The sequence below is a fragment of the Monodelphis domestica genome, chromosome 3 (assembly GCF_027887165.1).
Source record: "Monodelphis domestica isolate mMonDom1 chromosome 3, mMonDom1.pri, whole genome shotgun sequence".
Lineage (NCBI taxonomy): Eukaryota > Metazoa > Chordata > Mammalia > Didelphimorphia > Didelphidae > Monodelphis > Monodelphis domestica.
This window is the reverse complement of record NC_077229.1, coordinates 68,229,025-68,246,642: the sequence shown is the minus strand read 5'-3', so window position 1 is coordinate 68,246,642 and position 17,618 is coordinate 68,229,025. Positions and strand designations below refer to the sequence as shown.

The window sequence follows — 17,618 nt, the reverse complement described above, 5'->3', positions numbered from 1 at the left end:
AGGTCTGACATGTATACTATTCTGTGTTTACCCAATTTACTTATGGTTTCCTTCTTTATGTTTAAGTCACTCACCCATTTTGAATTTATCTTGGTGTAGGGTGTGAGGTGTTGATCTATTTCTAGTCTCTCCCACACTGTCTTCCAATTTTCCCAGCAGTTTTTATCGAATAGTGGATTTTTGTCCCAAAAGCTGGGATCTTTGGGTTTATCGTATACTGTCTTGCTGAGGTCGTTTTCCCCCAGTCTATTCCACTGATCTTCCTTTCTGTTTCTTAGCCAGTACCAAATTGTTTTGATGACTGCTGCTTTGTAATATAGTTTGAGGTCTGGGACTGCAAGGCCCCCATCATATGTGTTTTTTTTCATTATTTCCCTGGATATCCTTGATCTTTTGTTCTTCCAAATGAACTTTGTTATGGTTTTTTCTAAATCAGTGAAGAAGTATTTTGGTAGTTCAATGGGTATGGCACTAAATAGATAAATAAGTTTGGGTAGGATGGTCATTTTTATTATATTGGCTCGTCCTATCCATGAGCAGTTAATGTTTTTCCAATTGTTCAAGTCTAGTTTTAGTTGTGTGGCGAGTGTTTTGTAGTTGTGTTCATATAGTTCCTGTGTTTGTCTTGGGAGATAGATTCCTAGGTATTTTATTTTGTCTAAGGTGATTTTGAATGGGATTTCTCTTTCTAGTTCTTGCTGCTGAGCTGTGTTGGAGATATATAGAAAAGCTGATGATTTATGTGGGTTTATTTTGTATCCTGCAACTTTGCTAAAGTTGTTGATTATTTCAATTAGCTTTTTGGTTGAATCTCTAGGATTCTTTAAGTAGACCATCATGTCATCCGCAAAGAGTGATAACTTGGTCTCCTCCTTGCCTATTCTGATACCTTCAATTTCTTTATCTTCTCTAATTGCTACTGCTAGTGTTTCTAGTACAATGTCAAATAGTAGAGGTGATAATGGGCATCCTTGTTTCACTCCTGATCTTATTGGGAATGCATCTAGTTTATCCCCATTGCAGATGATATTAGCTGTTGGTTTTAGATATATACTGTTTATTATTTTTAGGAATGACCCTTCTATTCCTATGCTTTCTAGTGTTTTTAATAGGAATGGGTGTTGTATTTTATCAAAGGCTTTTTCTGCATCTATTGAGATAATCATGTGGTTCTTGCTAGTTTGCTTGTTGATGTGGTCAATTATGTGGATGGTTTTCCTAATGTTGAACCAGCCCTGCATCCCTGGTATGAATCCTACTTGATCATGGTGAATGATCTTTCTGATCACTTGCTGGAGTCTTTTTGCTAGTATCCTATTTAAAATTTTTGCATCTATATTCATTAGGGAGATTGGTCTATAGTTTTCTTTCTCTGTTTTTGACCTGCCTGGTTTTGGAATCAGTACCATGTTTGTGTCGTAAAAGGAGTTTGGTAGAACTCCCTCTTTGCTTATTATGTCAAATAGTTTGTATAGTATTGGGGTTAACTGTTCTCTGAATGTTTGATAGAATTCACAGGTGAATCCATCAGGCCCTGGGGATTTTTTCTTAGGAAGTTCTTTGATGGCTTGATGGATTTCAATTTCTGATATGGGATTATTTAAGAATTCTATTTCCTCTTCTGTTAGTCTAGGCAGTTTGTATTTTTGTATATATTCATCCATTTCTCCTAAATTGGTGTATTTATTGCCATATAATTGGGCAAAGTAATTTCTAATGATTGCCTTAATTTCCTCCTCATTGGAGGTGCTGTCCCCCTTTTCATCTTTAATGCTGTGAATTTGCTTTTCTTCCTTCCTTTTTTTAATTAGATTGACCAGTACTTTGTCTATTTTGTTTGTTTTTTCAAAGTACCAGCTTCTTGTCTTATTTATTAAATCAATAGTTCTATCACTTTCGATTTTATTAATTTCTCCCTTAATTTTTAGGATTTCTAATTTGGTTTTCTGCTGGGGGTTTTTAATTTGATCGCTTTCGAGTTTTTTCAATTGCATTTCCAATTGATTGATCTCTGCTCTCCCTTGTTTGTTAATATGAGCTTTCAGGGATATGAATTTGCCTCTGATTACCGCTTTGGCTGCATCCCAAAAGGTTTGAAAGGATGTTTCGCCATTGTCATTTAGAAAATGGAGGCATAATTTAAGTGACTTGAGAACTCAATGGGAGTACAGACCAGCTCAGGTACCATTGTTTCCAAAATGTTTTCTGAAGTCACTATTTGAGCACCAGGGACACAAGGCCAGGAGTCTGAAAATCAGAACACAGCTACCCTGGCAGCCAGCATTGCTCCAATAGTGAGGATCAGTCCTGTGGTGACCAGGATCCTTCTGCTGTCAAACATCATTATCTCTATAGCGTGGATATGGAGACTGAATCAAGCTCACTTTCCTGGACTGCCAGGCCCTCATCACAGGGGGAAACAAGCCACTGCTATTGGTGAAAGACTCCTTGGTAAAAGGAACTCAATGTGGCCAAGCCTCATTCCTCCCTTTACCTTTTGTGCAGCCTCCACAAGCACAGGCTCACCTGGGGCTACCTCCTCATTGGAGAACTCCAGGTTAGCCAGTCTGACTGTAGAGTCTCAGAGGAGTTCAGGAGAAACATCAACTCTCGCTATCATCCTGACTCCAGCTAGCACAAAGGAAAGTTGGAAATCAGTTTCTCTGAGCCCAGCTCCCACAGTACAGAAGGCAGCAGCGCTAGGGCAGAGACAACTTCTCTTTTTGCTCATGTACCTGTTAGCTCTATCCTGTTCCTAAGGAAGAATGTTTGAAGCAGGCTTCCTCTTTAGCCCTGGAGGATGGGGGCCAGATGTGTCCATGGAGGATACCTTAATATCTCAGGGGAAATCACTTTCCCTCCCATTTCCCTCTTAGAGCTTCTTTTTTTGGTACACTTAAGATCTTGTTGGGTCTGTTGGGTGAGTGAATGCCTTTCAGGATCCTTCATCTCTCTATAGTAGCACACTCTGCTGGTCCCTGAGCTACAAGGACCCTTCTGTGGTGATTAGTATTGAGTCTAACATATATGGAGCCTGTAGAATTATAGCAAGATAGGGAACATTTCCTTAGGCAATATCAGTCAGTCAGTGAGTTTATAACCATTCATTGTGTCTGCTCTGATTCCCCACACTCTGAAGAGCACAGGGGATAAGAAGAAAGGCACCCTTAATCTTAAGAAGCTTACAGTCTAATTGGGGAGACAATAAGCCAACAACAATGTATACACAATCTAAAATAAGATTAGTTGGAGATAATTAAGAGAATCAGGGCACTAAAATTTAGAAGGATCACGTAAGAATCAGAGGAGCTCTTAGCAGGGACTTTATGAAAGTCATGGAAATGAGGAAAGAATACCAGATTTTTCTTCCAAAGATCAAAAATTACAACATGACATTTGGATATATTCATAAAAATTGCAGTAGTTATGTTTATAGAGTAGGGCTTTACTTGAGAGTGGCCCCTTCCCAGATGGGGAAGTAGGAAAACTGTCATTAGATTTGGAGAGTTTGAAAAAAAATGAGAGAAAGGGAATACTAGAGAGATTCTCTGCTAGATGAAGGATGAAATAAAGAAGGTACATATTTTGGAGTTTCCTTCAGAATATAAAGGGACAACATATTGTCTTTTGTACCCCCTACTCCTGCGGCTGAGATATATGCCCTCATTTATTCCTCTAGAGAGTGAGATTGCTGTAGGACCCGTCACCCTTATCCCAGACTATGGAGCACCAGGAGATATGACATCAGTGACTAGTGGCCTCCTGACCTATGAATCCACAGTAGGTGCCATTGGTAAGAAATTATTAATTTTCTTTCTATTATACTGGTATTCATCCTTGCTCTGGGCCCTTGTTTTACAGCTTGGAGATATGATATGGATTCATCTTCATATTCTGAGTACAGGATACTCACTGATGGGGGAGTTTGTGATTAGGTTGTAAGACCTGGCAACTTCCTCTGTCCCATTACTGTCTGCCCAGATGTATACCATGATACCAGCCTTTGGATGAAGAGCTCATGTCCATTTCTTGTGTTAGTTAGTGTGTATACATATAATTTACTATGCTAAAAGTCCACTACTGAAGGACAGGCTTTCCTATGCCCAGCACCTAAAACCCTGAATGGGGTACCTGATTAGTAACAAATGATTACTGCTTCATTTTCCATTTAACCTGAGCAGGTATCTAACAGGCATTTTTTCTGAGCCAGGATCCCTATCTCATCTGAGGGCAAGATGACCGGAGAGATCCATGTAGGTGATGATATGTAGATTTCAGTCTCTTCTTATTTAATACTTTCTCATGGTGGCCATGCACCCTAGAGCAGAAGTAGATCATAATCTCTGTCACAGACCTTTTTATTTTGAAAGTGCTTGTTAGGGAGAAGGTGCTCTTCTCAGGAAGGACAAACTCCTCACAGGCTCTGGGGATATCTGTCCAAATAACCCCAAACTTCTTCCATCAACCCTTAGGCACACTTTAACTAACTACTTTGGTCATAGAATTCTCTACTGAGACTTCAGGGACACTGAAGAAAGTGAGTGGATCTGACTAGGGAAGAGAACCAACAGATTCCACCAGTATCCCTGTGACTGGCTCTACTGGGAGAGATTCTATTTCAGACACTGAAACAGACATACATGTCATGGAGACAACTCCAAGAGCCACAGCCACTCAAGACCCACTTCTCACTGCACCCACTGGAACAGGTCACAGGAGAACTGTGTCCTCTCCCATCTCACCCTCAGCTCTAAGTGAGATATCCTCTAGAGTCACCATGGCAATTGCAAAGCCCTCACTCTCCATGACTCCAGTAGAACCCACATGGCTCCAGTGGTCCCTTAAACATCACCCTATCTGGAATAATTTTTTGTACACCCCTTGCAGACACACCTATGGCAGAAATAGCTCCTTGAGAGAGTTCCAGTACCCCCCTTTCTCCATGGCCCACTCCAGTTGATTCTTTCAATACTGCTAACTCAGCCCCAGGAACTGAAATCACCTCCATTGTGCCTCTATCTTCACTTCCAAGAGCCACAGGTGCCACAGAAACCATACCAAATCATGATTCATCAATGAGACATACCACACTAGAGCCAGGCTCAGCTGCCCTAACTTCCACTGCTACCAGCACCATTCCAACATTATCTGGAGAAGATGCAAACACCCCATTGTTGTCTATAGAAGGACCAACAGAAGATAAAACAGTGTCCAGAACCTTCCCAGAGAATTTAGACACTCCTGGTATCACTCACAGCGAGCACTACTTCACAGGTCCTGGAATAACTTTTCAACCTGACATGGCCTCTACTTCTCTGGCCAATTTAAGTGAAGGGATCAGTTACTCCAGAATTGTACCCTCATCCCCTTTAGAGAGTAGGAAAAGCACTGCCATGTTTGGAATCTGGATAAGCCCAGCTGAACCTCTCACTCTGGAGCCCAAGAAGCCCACCCCTCCTGAGGGTTCACCAGTGACTGAATTTAGCAGCAGGGAAAGTGGACATTTACAGAATAGTTTGGCCACAGGCAGCACTACAGAATCAGATATCAGTACACTCATCCCTGGCAATTTTCATCCTTCTGAGGGCACTGCTAACCTCATATCAAGCCCAGTGGAGGGCTCCAGCCCAAAGGCATCTGTCTATACCTCTCTACCCCACACCTCAGGTACTACAGGGACCAGGATTGGAGAAGAGACAGACTCATCCTTGGTGTTGACTACACCAGCACCTGCTGTCTCTATCAGCAGCATCTCTGGGGCTCTCCTTGGTACAAGAACAGTGGTTCCATGGTCTTCGAATTCAGCTGAAGCTACATTTCTTACCATGAATCACCTTGATCCTATATCCATGTTGCCATCCAAATTCTCCACTTCATCTCCTGTAACATTTTCAGGGGTTACTTACAAGGCTGAAGACAAGAGCTCCAATGTTCCTGGGACTGACAGCATAAGTATCATCTTCAGCAGCAAGGTCACAGACAGGGTCTCTCTCCATCCTGAGATCACTCCTAACCAAAATCTACTGGGCACAATGGAAGAGAGCACAGGTGCTTTGCTGACCCCTTCTTTGCCTGGACCTCCTGGGTCTTCAGCTGCTAATATGGGAAGTGTATCAAACATGTCAGGTACCAATACTGGCTCAACTCCACAGGTGACTTTAGCTTATGAAATCTTAACTAGAGACTTAGAGAAGACCTCAAACTTCCCACTGGCCATGGAAAATACAACTAAGACTGTCCCAGCCAAGATGATGGGAAATACCTCCATGGCTTCCATGAGCCCAGATGCTCAAGTGGGCTCAGCATTGCTTCTTACCACCACCAGCAGCCCTGTGGCTCTCCCTGGACAAAGCACAGTTCCTATTTTGTCAACCATAGCTGAAGCTGGGGCTCTCACTATCACTGGGACAGATAGCACTCCTACATGGCAAAGCACACACTCTTCTTCAACTACTATAACATCATCTAAGGATACCCCCATGACCAAGAACATGAGATCAGCTTCCCCCAGGACTCACTCCAAACATCTAATTTCCAGCACAAAAATCACGGACATTGTTCCCTTTTCCCCTGTGGTCACTCTTAGCCATAAGTTTCCAAGTTCAGTGGTAGAGAATAACACAGATGCCCCACTGACCACTCCTAAATCCCCAGTGGTCTCAGACACTCATCCTGGAGGCTCATTGGTCACCTCTGCTGACTCAGCTGTCCTGGGGACGACAGCTCATGGTGAGCCACATGAAATCTTAGAAAAAGGCTCAACACTTTCTGTGAACACTTTTACCACAAAGATCAGAGAACATACTGTTACAGCAAAAGTGATAGAAGGTAGCACTTTAGCTCCTCCAAGGATTAACACAGGAGTTGAAGGAAGATCATCTATTCCTTTTACTACAAATCTAGGAGAGATTCCAAAAAGTTCTGAGGCTGTGACTCCCAGAGACACAAGTCCTTCTTACTTGTGGCTAACAGTGACTACAGTGAGTCCTTTTCATATTGGATTGGGTATAGGTCTGGATGCTGTTTTCCAGGCTGAGCTGTCTGAAATTCAAGGTCCACTAATCATCATTGAAATCCCACAGGAGAGTGATGCAGGATTCCCATTAACTTTTACTGCAACTGAGGCAACTAGAGCAAGGACCATAACATCTTCCACTCTCATCTCAGGATTGGGGGAGAGCCAGTCTTCCATAGGCAGCATTTCAGGAACAGAGGCCATCAGAGACTCTCCCACCTTGTTCTCTCCTTTAGAAAGCACCAGGACACATGCCACCAGACCTGAGTATGCATTGAGCTCTGAACAAGCACTGTCCACTCTGCCAACTAAGAAATTACTTGAAATGGTCACCAGCACACTTACTTTTGTTTCCAAAATGCCTTCTGAAGTCACTGCTTTGGCACCAAGGACAAATGCCCAAGGGTTTGAAAGTCACAGCATGTCTACCCTGGAGGCCAATGATGCCCTAGCAGTAGGCACTGGCCCTGCTGTGACCTTTAACTCTCCACTATAAAGCGTCACTGCTTCTAGCAGCATGGATGTCGATGTGGAAACTGTCAAGATTAGCACCCTGGACAGCCAGATCCTCATCACAAGTAGAAGCCAGTTCTCCCAATCTGGTTGTCACCACAGGAGATGGACCCTCCCTGGGAACAGAACCTCACAATCCCATCCATGAATCTCTGAGCCCAGGGCCAGGCTCCTTTCCTGCCTTAAGTACCCCCAAGGCCTGGACAAGCACAGCTTCCCTTGAAACTGCTACCTCATTAGAGGACCCAGGGCCAGCGGGCCTGACTCTAGAGTCAGAGAGAAACCCACAGGCAACACCAACTCCAGCTATCACCCTGCCTCCAGCCAGCACACTAGAAGTTTGCACAACAGCATCTCCCAGTCCTCCTGACACAACCACAGAGGGCAGCAGTGTCAAGGCAGGCACAGCCTCTGTTTCTGATCAAGTGCCTTCCACTTCCAGCCTCTTCCCAAGTAAGCATATTTTAAATAAGCTTCCCAGGGATGGAATTGGGGTGTGGCCTTGGAGGAAATGGGGAGTGTCTGTCCAGGGAGGGTTGATTTGTGTCTTTCTAAGGAGAAGGGTCTTCCTCCCAGGTCCTTCCTGTCTATAGCCTTCCAATGGGCCACTGTAGGGACTTTTTCGTGGCACCATATCTGTTGAATTAGTGTCATCTCTCCAGGCTTCCTCATCTCTATGCAAAGGATAGTTTCACAGTCCCTGTGCTAAAGTGATTCTCCTCTTCTTATTGATGGATTCTGATTCCACTAAATCAAACATATATGGAGGTTGTCCATCAGTGAGTCCATGCTTTGAAGGGGAAAAGTTGGTTATTTATGCTGTGGAGAAAAGTCAGAGAAGCCATGTATTTTTGGTCTCAGCAGATAGTAGCAACAATGTACTTTCCTTTGGGAGTCCTCTAATAATGACTTGACTGAGCTCTGGGTTCTCCCCTTCTGTCTTCCTGTGGGTGGTGATGCTGGTGTGGTGCCAGTCACACATGCCCAAGGCCATGGAGCCAGGAAGCACAGTAGCACCAATAAGGAGCCCCCTGACCCCTGTGTCTACTATTATGCCCACAGGTAAGTAGGTACCTCGTCTCTGTCTCTGTGTTGGAGGTTTACCCTTTTTAGGGCCTTGTTTCCCCGTCTTACAGAGGAAACATGAAATTATTTTAGAGATCAATCCTCAAGAACTCTTCTGAACCTCTGATTGCTTTCTATGTACAGCCTGGAGAAGAGGAGTTTTAGAGGTAGGAGTGAGGTTCCCACTGCTAAGGTCTTTTATACAATCAATATTAGGCACAAAGTTGGAAGGAAACTTTGAAGTGTCAGGTATTATGGATAGCCTCTCTTATTACAGATGTGGATACTGAGGTTTAGAGAAGTAAAGTAGTAATTAGCTCAGGGTAATTGGATATGACTGGAAGGGACCCTCAATGGTCACCTAACTGAACCCCATCATTTTACATATGGGAAAACTGAGGCCCAGAGAAGTTAAGTGGCATATGCCCAATGCACAAAATTAGAAAGCATCAGATGTGGAATTTGAACCCAGAACCTCTGATTCTAGAGTCATTGTTCTTTCCACTCTATTATGCTGTATGTTCAATGGCCAATAGAGAGTTCAGACTTAGCACCTCACATTAAATGGCTATGGCTCTTTCCACTTCGAGAAACTTTCCTTTTGGGAAACTTCAAGGGCAGGAAATATGTTTTTAAATTTTTATTTACATTCTCTTTATTTAGGGTAAGGCTGGGCACATAATAAAAACATTTATTTAATGGTGATTGATTGATTGATTGCTTTGATCTAATGGGTACATTGATAGAGTTCAGTTTATTAGGAAAATTTGTCCTCAAATACCTCTTACACCTACCAACTGCTTGCCTATGGAAAAGGGAAGGGGATGGGAATAAGCATGTATATAGCACCCACTATATGCCAGGCACTATAACAAAGCATTTCTTAGAAATATTATCTCATTTGGTCCTCATAATAACCCTAGGAGTTTGGTGCTATATTTAGCCCCATTTTGCAGAAGGGGAAACAGAGGCAAGCAAAGCTAAGTGACTTACCCAGGATCACACAGCTAATAAGGTTTGATTTGAACTCAAGTCTTCCTGTCTCCAGGCACATCACTCTGACCACTCTCCCACTTAGTTACTTCTATGGTTAGAGCCACCAAGGTTAGAGGACCACATGTCAGGGGACACAAGGGTAAGGAATGGAGATAGACCCAAAGCCTCCACTCTTGAACAAAGAACTTTAGGTAAGGTGAATGACATAGATGTGGGTAAGTCACTTTGTCTCTGTGAGACTCAACTTTCTCATCTGTAAAAGGGGATAATAATAGTTGTAGGACTTTCCATTCAAGGTAGGTTTCCATGACCTATGTATTCTCCTTGGCACAATAATTCACTTGGACCTTTGATGATTTCTTGCATTTGGCCTACCCTCTGAGTACCAAATCCAGGGGTTTACCTCCAAGTCTGGCCCTTTCTGAGGTACTGTTCTCCTTCCAGGGAGGCCTGTTCATCCCTAGTTTATGCACTGGTTCCTACATTGTAGTTCTGTGACTCCTGCAACCTGGTCCTACAATGCTCTGGCCTCGAGGTTCCAAAAAACTCCCATAGCCAAGAGAACCTGGAACTGGTCAGAGGCCAGAATTAGAAAACTGGCCCTCTCTGATATCATTGTCCATACTTGTCTCCTGGCAGCCAAGTGGCCTGGCAGATAAGATCAGATTTGGAGCTCTGGTGTGCTGGTGATGAGGATGAGGGGACAAATGCCTCTCCATGGTCTTAGGGAAGGAATGGAATCAAACCATCAAGCCATTTTCTGGACAAAAAACTTCAGGGAAGGGAAGTGACTCATGTAACATAAAATCTCCCAAAGGTCTGTTTATTCAGCTCTGACTGAATTTCCTCTCTTCATTTACTTATTGAGCCTGGTAGTAAGCCAGTCTGAACAAGGAGAATTCAGGTATCTATTCACAATAGAAAACTTCCTGTGTTATTAGAGAAAATCAGTATGTCATTCAGCACTGCTAAGAGGCCAGGCCACATCAGATGAGCATGCTGCTTAATAGCCTTTTATCTTTAAAAAAAATATAACTCTTAATTAAAAAATAATTTTATTCAGAGATATTTTATTTTCCTGGTTACATATAATTAAAAATTTCAATGTATATTTTCTGAAATTATAAGGTCCAAAATGACAGGAAGCCAGTGGGCTCCCAAGAAATGTAGTTCTTTTTTAGGGAAACAGATTTTTCAAATATACAGTTGGGAGACCCAGGAAATTAGCAGATCGATCCAGGGCTGCTCTGACCTCTGTTTCATCAATCAACTAACATTAATTAAGCACTTACTATATGCCAGACATTGTGCAAAATGCTGAATATTACAATGCCCTCTATTATAAAAATCAAAAAAATACTAAAACAAACAAACAAACAAAAAAAAACCTATCCCTGTACTCCATGACCTTACCAACCAGTGGAGGAGAAAACATGTAAACAAAAACATAGAAAACTAGTTTTGTAAAGGATAAATAAGAAGTTGTTTCCTTTATTTTTGTTGTCCCCTTCTGTGTGTACCTTGTTATATTGTCTCTGTAAAAGGTCTCTAGAGTTAGGGGCTTTTTTGATTGTTTGCTCATTTTCCCTATCTAATTATAGGTAGGTTCTGTTTTCTGGGAAGTTGAAGTGCCCTCTTAAACTTCAGTCCTTTCTTGGTGCTAGTTTTGACTTATGTTCTGGGTTATTACTAGTTTATCAGATGGTCTGAGGGCTGAGAACTCTGAGGGCCCCCTCCCCCTCCTGATTCCATTGACCCTTGAGATATGCTGATAGCTTAAAGACTTTCCTCAGGCTTAGATGTGAGCTTTTGATCTCAGTCTGAACTTGATCAGGTCAGGTGCAGATCTAATGCCAGGCTTAGGCTCAGGGTTTTGGTCTCAAGGTGTTCTTGATTTAATCAGGCACACCCTTAATTGTTCTGTCCAGGAGCTCCAATTCCAATGTTAAATAATGGAGGTGACAATGGGCAAACTTGCTACCTTCCTGATCTTATTGGGAAGACTTCTGATTTATCCCCATTGCAGATGATGCTTGCTGATATTTTTAAATACATACTTTTTATTATATTGAGGAAAGTCGCCTGTATTCCTATACTTTCTGTTGTTTCTAATAGGAATGGATGTTGCATTTTGTCAAAGGCTTTTTCTGCATCTATTGAGATAATTGTGTGATTTCTGTTGGTTTGGTTGTTGATATGGTCAATTTTATGAATGTTTGTCTGTACCCCCAAAGAGATAATGGACAAAAAGACTTGTACAAAAATATTCATAGCTGCGCTCTTTGTGGTGGCCAAAAATTGGAAAACGAGGGGATGCCCATCAATTGGGGAATGGCTGAACAAATTATGGTATATGTTGGTGATGTAATACTATTGTTCCAAAAGGAATAATGAAGTGGAGGAATTCCATGGAGACTGGAACGACCTCCAGGAAGTGATGCAGAGCGAGAGGAGCAGAACCAGGAGAACATTGTACACAGAGACAAACACACTGTGGTATAATCGAACGTAATGGACTTCTCCATTAGTGGCGGTGTAATGTCCCTGAACAATCTGCAGGGATCTAGGAGAAAAAACACTATCCATAAGCAGAGGACAAACTGTGGGAGTAGAAAAACCGAGGAAAAGCAACTGCCTGCCTACAGCGGTTGAGGGGACATGACAGAGGAGAGACTCTAAACGAACACTCTAATGCAAATATTAACAACATGGCAATGGGTTCGAATCAAGAACACATGTGATACCCATTGGAATAATGTGTCGGCTATGGGGGTTGGGGGGGAGGAAAAGAAAATGATCTTTGTCTTTAATGAATAATGTATGGAAATGATCAAATAAAATACTATGAAATTAAAAAAAAAAAAACCATCCTTGTAGTCCTGGTATAAATCCTAACTGATCATAGTGAATAATCCTTGTGATAACTTGTTTGACTTTTTTTTTGCTAGTATTTTATTGAAGATTTTTGAATCTATATTCATTAAGGAGATTGGTCTGTACTTTTCTATTTCCAGTTTTAGTCTTCCTGGTTTGGGAAATCAGTACAATATTTGTGTCATTAAAGGACTTTGGTAAAACTCCTTCTTTGCTTATTTTGTCAACTACTTTGTATAGCATTGGGATTACTTGTTCTTTCAATGTTTGATAGAATTCATTTGTGAATCCATCTGGCCCTGGAGATTTTTACTAAGGGAGTTCCCTGCTGACTTGTTCAATTTTGTTTTCTGAGATGGGATTGTTTAAGTATTCTATATCCTCTTGTTCATCTAGGCAATTTATATTTTTGTAGATATTCACCCTTTTCACCTAGATTGTCATGTTTATTGTCATATATTGGGAAAAATTGTTCTTAGTAATTGCCTAAATTTCCTCTTCATTAGAGATGAGGTCTCCCTTTTCACCTTTGATATTATTAATTTGATTTTCTTCTTTCTTTTTTATTAGATTAATCATTACTTTCATTACTTTATCTATTTAATGTGTTTTTTCAAAGTAAAAGCTCCTAGTCTTTTTATTAGTTCAATACTTCTTTTACTTTCAATATTATTAATTTCTTTTTTGATTTTTAGAATTTCCAATTTAGTTTTATCTGGGGATTTTAATTCATTCTATTTCTAGTTTTTTTTTTTTTGAGCTCTACCCTCTCTGATATATTGTTATATGCACTCAGGGATATAAATGTTCCTCTGAGCACTCCTTTGGTTGCATTCCACTGATTTTGATATGTTGTTACTCCATTGTCATTCTCTTCAATGAAGTCTGGACTTGTTTCTTTGATTTGTTCTTTGACCCACCACTTTTGAAGAATTAGATTATTTAGTTTCCAATTAATTTTAAATCTGCCTTTCAATAAGCCCTTATTATTTTTTATTGAAATAGGGTCTGAAAATTGCATTCCTTCTGCTTTTCTACATTTGTTTGCAATGTTTTTATGCCTTAGTGTACACGGTCAGTGATTGTATATGTGCTATGTGCTATTGAAATGTTGCTATATTCCTTTTTCCCTATTTAATTTTCTCCAGATATCTATAAGCTCTAATTTTCAAACATTTCATTGATTTTCCTTACTTCCTTCTTATTTATTTTTTGGTTTGATTTATCTAGTTCTGAAAAGAGAAGGTCAAATTCCCCCACTTGTATGGTTTTTGCTCCTATTTCCTCCTTTATCTCCTTTAGAAATCTGAATGCTATACCATTTGGTGCATATATGTTGAGAACTGATATTTCTTTATTTCTTCTGCATTTCATCAGAATGTAATTACCTTCCTTTCCTCTTTTAATGCAATCTATTTTTGGTTTAGCTTTGTCTGAAATCATAATTGTTACTCTTGCCTTATTTGTCTCAGTTGTAGCCAAGTAAATTCTTCTGTACCCTCTTACCTTTAACCTGTATATGTCTACCTGCTTCAAGTGTGTTTCTTATAGAGAACATAAGGTAGGATTATGGTTTTTAATCCATCGTGTTTTCTACTTCCATTTTATTGGTGAGTTCATCCCATTCACATTCATGGTTATGATTACTGTCTGTCTATATATTCCCCTCCATTTTCATTTCCTCCATTGATTGTGCCTTTTCTCTTATCCTTCTTTCCCTCCCCTCCAACATATCTCTTTCAGTCACGAAGCTGTGGAGGCTGAAGATAGTTATCCTTGTCCTTCTCACTTCCTTTCTGCCAGCTGCCTGGTCAGAATCCTGAGCTTCCTGTAGTGGTACCAAGTTACTCTGTCATAGTTGCAGCCTTCTCCTTGGGATCCCCAGCAGCAGGATTCTTACTGCTGGTCTCAACATAATAGGTACTGAGTGGTGGAGGAGTGGTTTTGGAGGTTGAACTTTTCTGTCTCCCTGGAGTTTTTCTTCACTATCTATAGATTGGATTGATCCAGTTTAGATGATCTACAGAGCTCAATGAGCTCTGAGGTCAAGCAGGGACCCCAGATGGAGGAGTGGAAACTGAAGGCTATGACCAGGCTTCCCTCCTCTCTGCCCTTCTCCTCTAGTGCTGCCTCTCCGCCAGCTGTGGTAACAACCCTGAACCTGGGTAGCAGTGGTAGCTGGAGCCCCTACTCTGAGATCCCAGCAACCACCTACTTCTCAGCAGAGTAGGTGGGGTAAGGGACCTGGAAATTTCCTTTTTCTATTCCTTAAACTGAGAATTCAACCTTCTCTGTGTACCTTTTATGTTGAATCAAGTAGGAGGGTACCCAACTCTGTCCTGTTGTTGTATTTAGTTTTCTGACCTCCTCAAAGAGCTTTTTTTTCATTGCTATGGCTGGGTTTTCATAGAGGATTTGACTTTTGCTGCTTCTAAGCCACCATCTTTATTCTTCCCCATCCCCTCACTTCCTAATTCTTTTCCTTCCCCCACAAAAGAGCTGTTTTCAATATTTTTGTATATGCAAATCCTTCCCCTTTTTATTTTTTATCTCTTTGAGATAGTAACCAAATAATTGCATTACTGGCTCAAAGAGTATGTACTGTTATAGGCCTTTGGACATAGACCAAGCTACTCTCTGGAATGGTCGAATCAGTTCACAGCTCCCTCAATGAGGCATCAATGTCTCAACTTTTCCATATCCCCTCCATGTTTTGTAATTTTACTTTTCTATCATAAGAGCTAATCTCATAGGTTGTAAGGTGGTACTTCAGATTTGTTGTACTTTGCATTTCTCTAAATAATAATGATTTAGAGTATTTTTGCATGTCTAGAGTTGCATGTCTAAAGAGAGCTTCAATTACTTTGCCTGATAATTCCCTTTACATATCCTTTGACCATTCATCAATTGGGAGATGACTTGTATTATATCAGTTTTGTGAAGGGTAATTTGATAGACATCACATGAGGATTTGTACCTTCTCCACCACCTTGGTGGAGGTCTCCACCCTCAGCTTTTACTCTTACAAATTTGAATTAGTGGAAACTGGAAAGGAGACTCTTTTCAGAAGAATTGGAAGCAAAAGTCCACCCTATTACCTCATTCCTTGTAATTCTTTTACCTAAGCTATTTTGTTTGGGAGAGGGGGGACTTTTAAATTTCATCTTAAAAACATAGTTCATTTTATCTTGCTATCTATACTATATCCCTCAAGTGATCATAAACTGTCCACCTGTTGATAAATTTGAAAGTTAAAATTTTCCTCATAACTCTCATTTTTTTAGCATTTCACCCTTTATATCTTACTAATTTGAAGTTCATTTCTCTAAGTCAGGCAAGATGTTGGTTCATCCCTAGTTTTTGTCAGATTAATTTTCAGATTTCTTTGAAAATTTTTTTCAAATAATGAGTTCTTACCCTTGAAGGTGGACAAACCTCTTCATTTTACATGTGAGGAAACTAAGGCCCAAAGGTAGGACATGGGAGGGTAAGGATTTGAAGCCAGGTTTTCTGACTTCAAATTCACAAGTTCTTTATAGTGCCAGAGTAATGATAATGATTGTAACAATCAACATTTGAATCAAATTTAAAGGTTAACAAAGCATTTTATCTCATTCATGTAACATTTCTGAGGCTCAGACATGGGACTCTCTTTCTCTCCTGTACAGCATCAGAGAGCTCCTACTTGAAGGTTTTCAACCTCAAATTCACCATCCTCAACCTGTTCTACACAACAGACATGGGTCAAAGGGGCTCCAGCAAATTCAACTCCATTGAGGATGTCCTGCAACCTCTGGTGAGACTCTACCTCCACTCCTCTACCTCCTCTCTCCCAAGCTTTCTTCCTCAGCCCTGGGTATCCAGGCCTGCTATTTATTTAGCCAGGCACTCAGCAGTTCCTTCCTTTCCTTTTGTTTCTAGATCAACAACTTGTTTAGAAAAAGCAGCTTTGGCCCTCACTATTTTGGATGCAGGCTGACTTTGTTAAGGTGAGAGTCATGGGAGCTGATGGTTCAAATAGTAGGAACTAGCACATTCCCATCTGACTTAGATGGTGTCCAGATTGGTTCTTCCTCCACTTCCCTGTTGTAATTCCTTCTTTCCCAAGCTGAGGTGGGTAAAATATCCCAACCAACAAGGCATTAGAAAAATTCTGGGTTCCTTCTAGCCTTTTTCATGTGGAGAAAAGCTCCTTTCCCCACAACTTTTCTAAAGACAATGTTGCAACTGTTTTTACTTTTTCTTTATAGTTCCACATACAAGGAATAACTTAGGAAGTACTGAGTGGTGCTTAGTAAAGGACTGCTTAGAAATTATAAACATTACCTTTCTCTAGAATTAGAGAATTGTAGATTATAAGCTAGAAGGGACTTTCAAGTTCATCTGGATTAATTTCTTCATTTACAGATGAAAAGTGAAGACCCAAGGAGAATTTTCTAGAGTCAAAGATACTGTCAAATCCAGAATTTTAACACAGGCCCTTTAACTTTAAATCCAATGATCTTTCCACTACTCTAAAGAAATTACTGAAAATAATCAGACCCCATACACACTTGTAAACATAGATATGAGTGAATTCACACATCCCTGCCAATTCCACTGTGTCCGATGAGAGTGCTAGGCTTGCAAATAGGAAGACCTGAGTGCAAATTCTCTCTCAAACTCAATGAACTGATGCGGAGTGAAATGAGCAGAGCCAAGAGAACATTGTATACAGAAAGTAAACCATTGTGGAACAATTCAGTGTAATAGATTTTGCTACTAGTAGCAATTCAAGAATCCAGGAAACTCTTGAAGGACTTATGGGAAAGAATGCTAACCACATTGAGAAAAAGAACTATGGAAGTAGAAATGCCAAAGAAAAACATGGAAATTGGTATCAAGTGATAACAATTTGTACATCAAGTGACAACAATTTGTACAAACCAGTGGAATGGCTTGTTGGCTCTGAGAGGGGAGATTGAAGAAGGGAGGGAAAGAAAATGAAGCATGGAAACAGTGAAAAATATTTTAAAATAAAAATTAATTTATGAATTCTCTCTCAGACAATTACCAGTGGTATGATTCTCAGCAAGTCACATAACTTCCTTTAGCCTCAATTTCTTCATCTTTAAAATGGGAAGGTTAATTGTGATCTCTTCCATGTCCTTTTCAA

General features: G+C 40.7%; 1 protein-coding gene across 1 annotated transcript in view; it reads left to right on the top strand.

Moving 5' to 3' along the window:
- LOC103098060 (mucin-16-like) overlaps window positions 1-17,618 on the top strand; it is a 136,360-nt gene that overhangs the window by 98,666 nt on the left and 20,076 nt on the right. Inside the window, exons 21-23 of the mRNA XM_056820594.1 lie at window positions 3,680-3,793; window positions 16,132-16,259; window positions 16,385-16,452. Coding sequence (XP_056676572.1) covers window positions 3,680-3,793; window positions 16,132-16,259; window positions 16,385-16,452 — 310 coding nt within the window. The remainder of the gene's footprint in view (window positions 1-3,679; window positions 3,794-16,131; window positions 16,260-16,384; window positions 16,453-17,618) is intronic.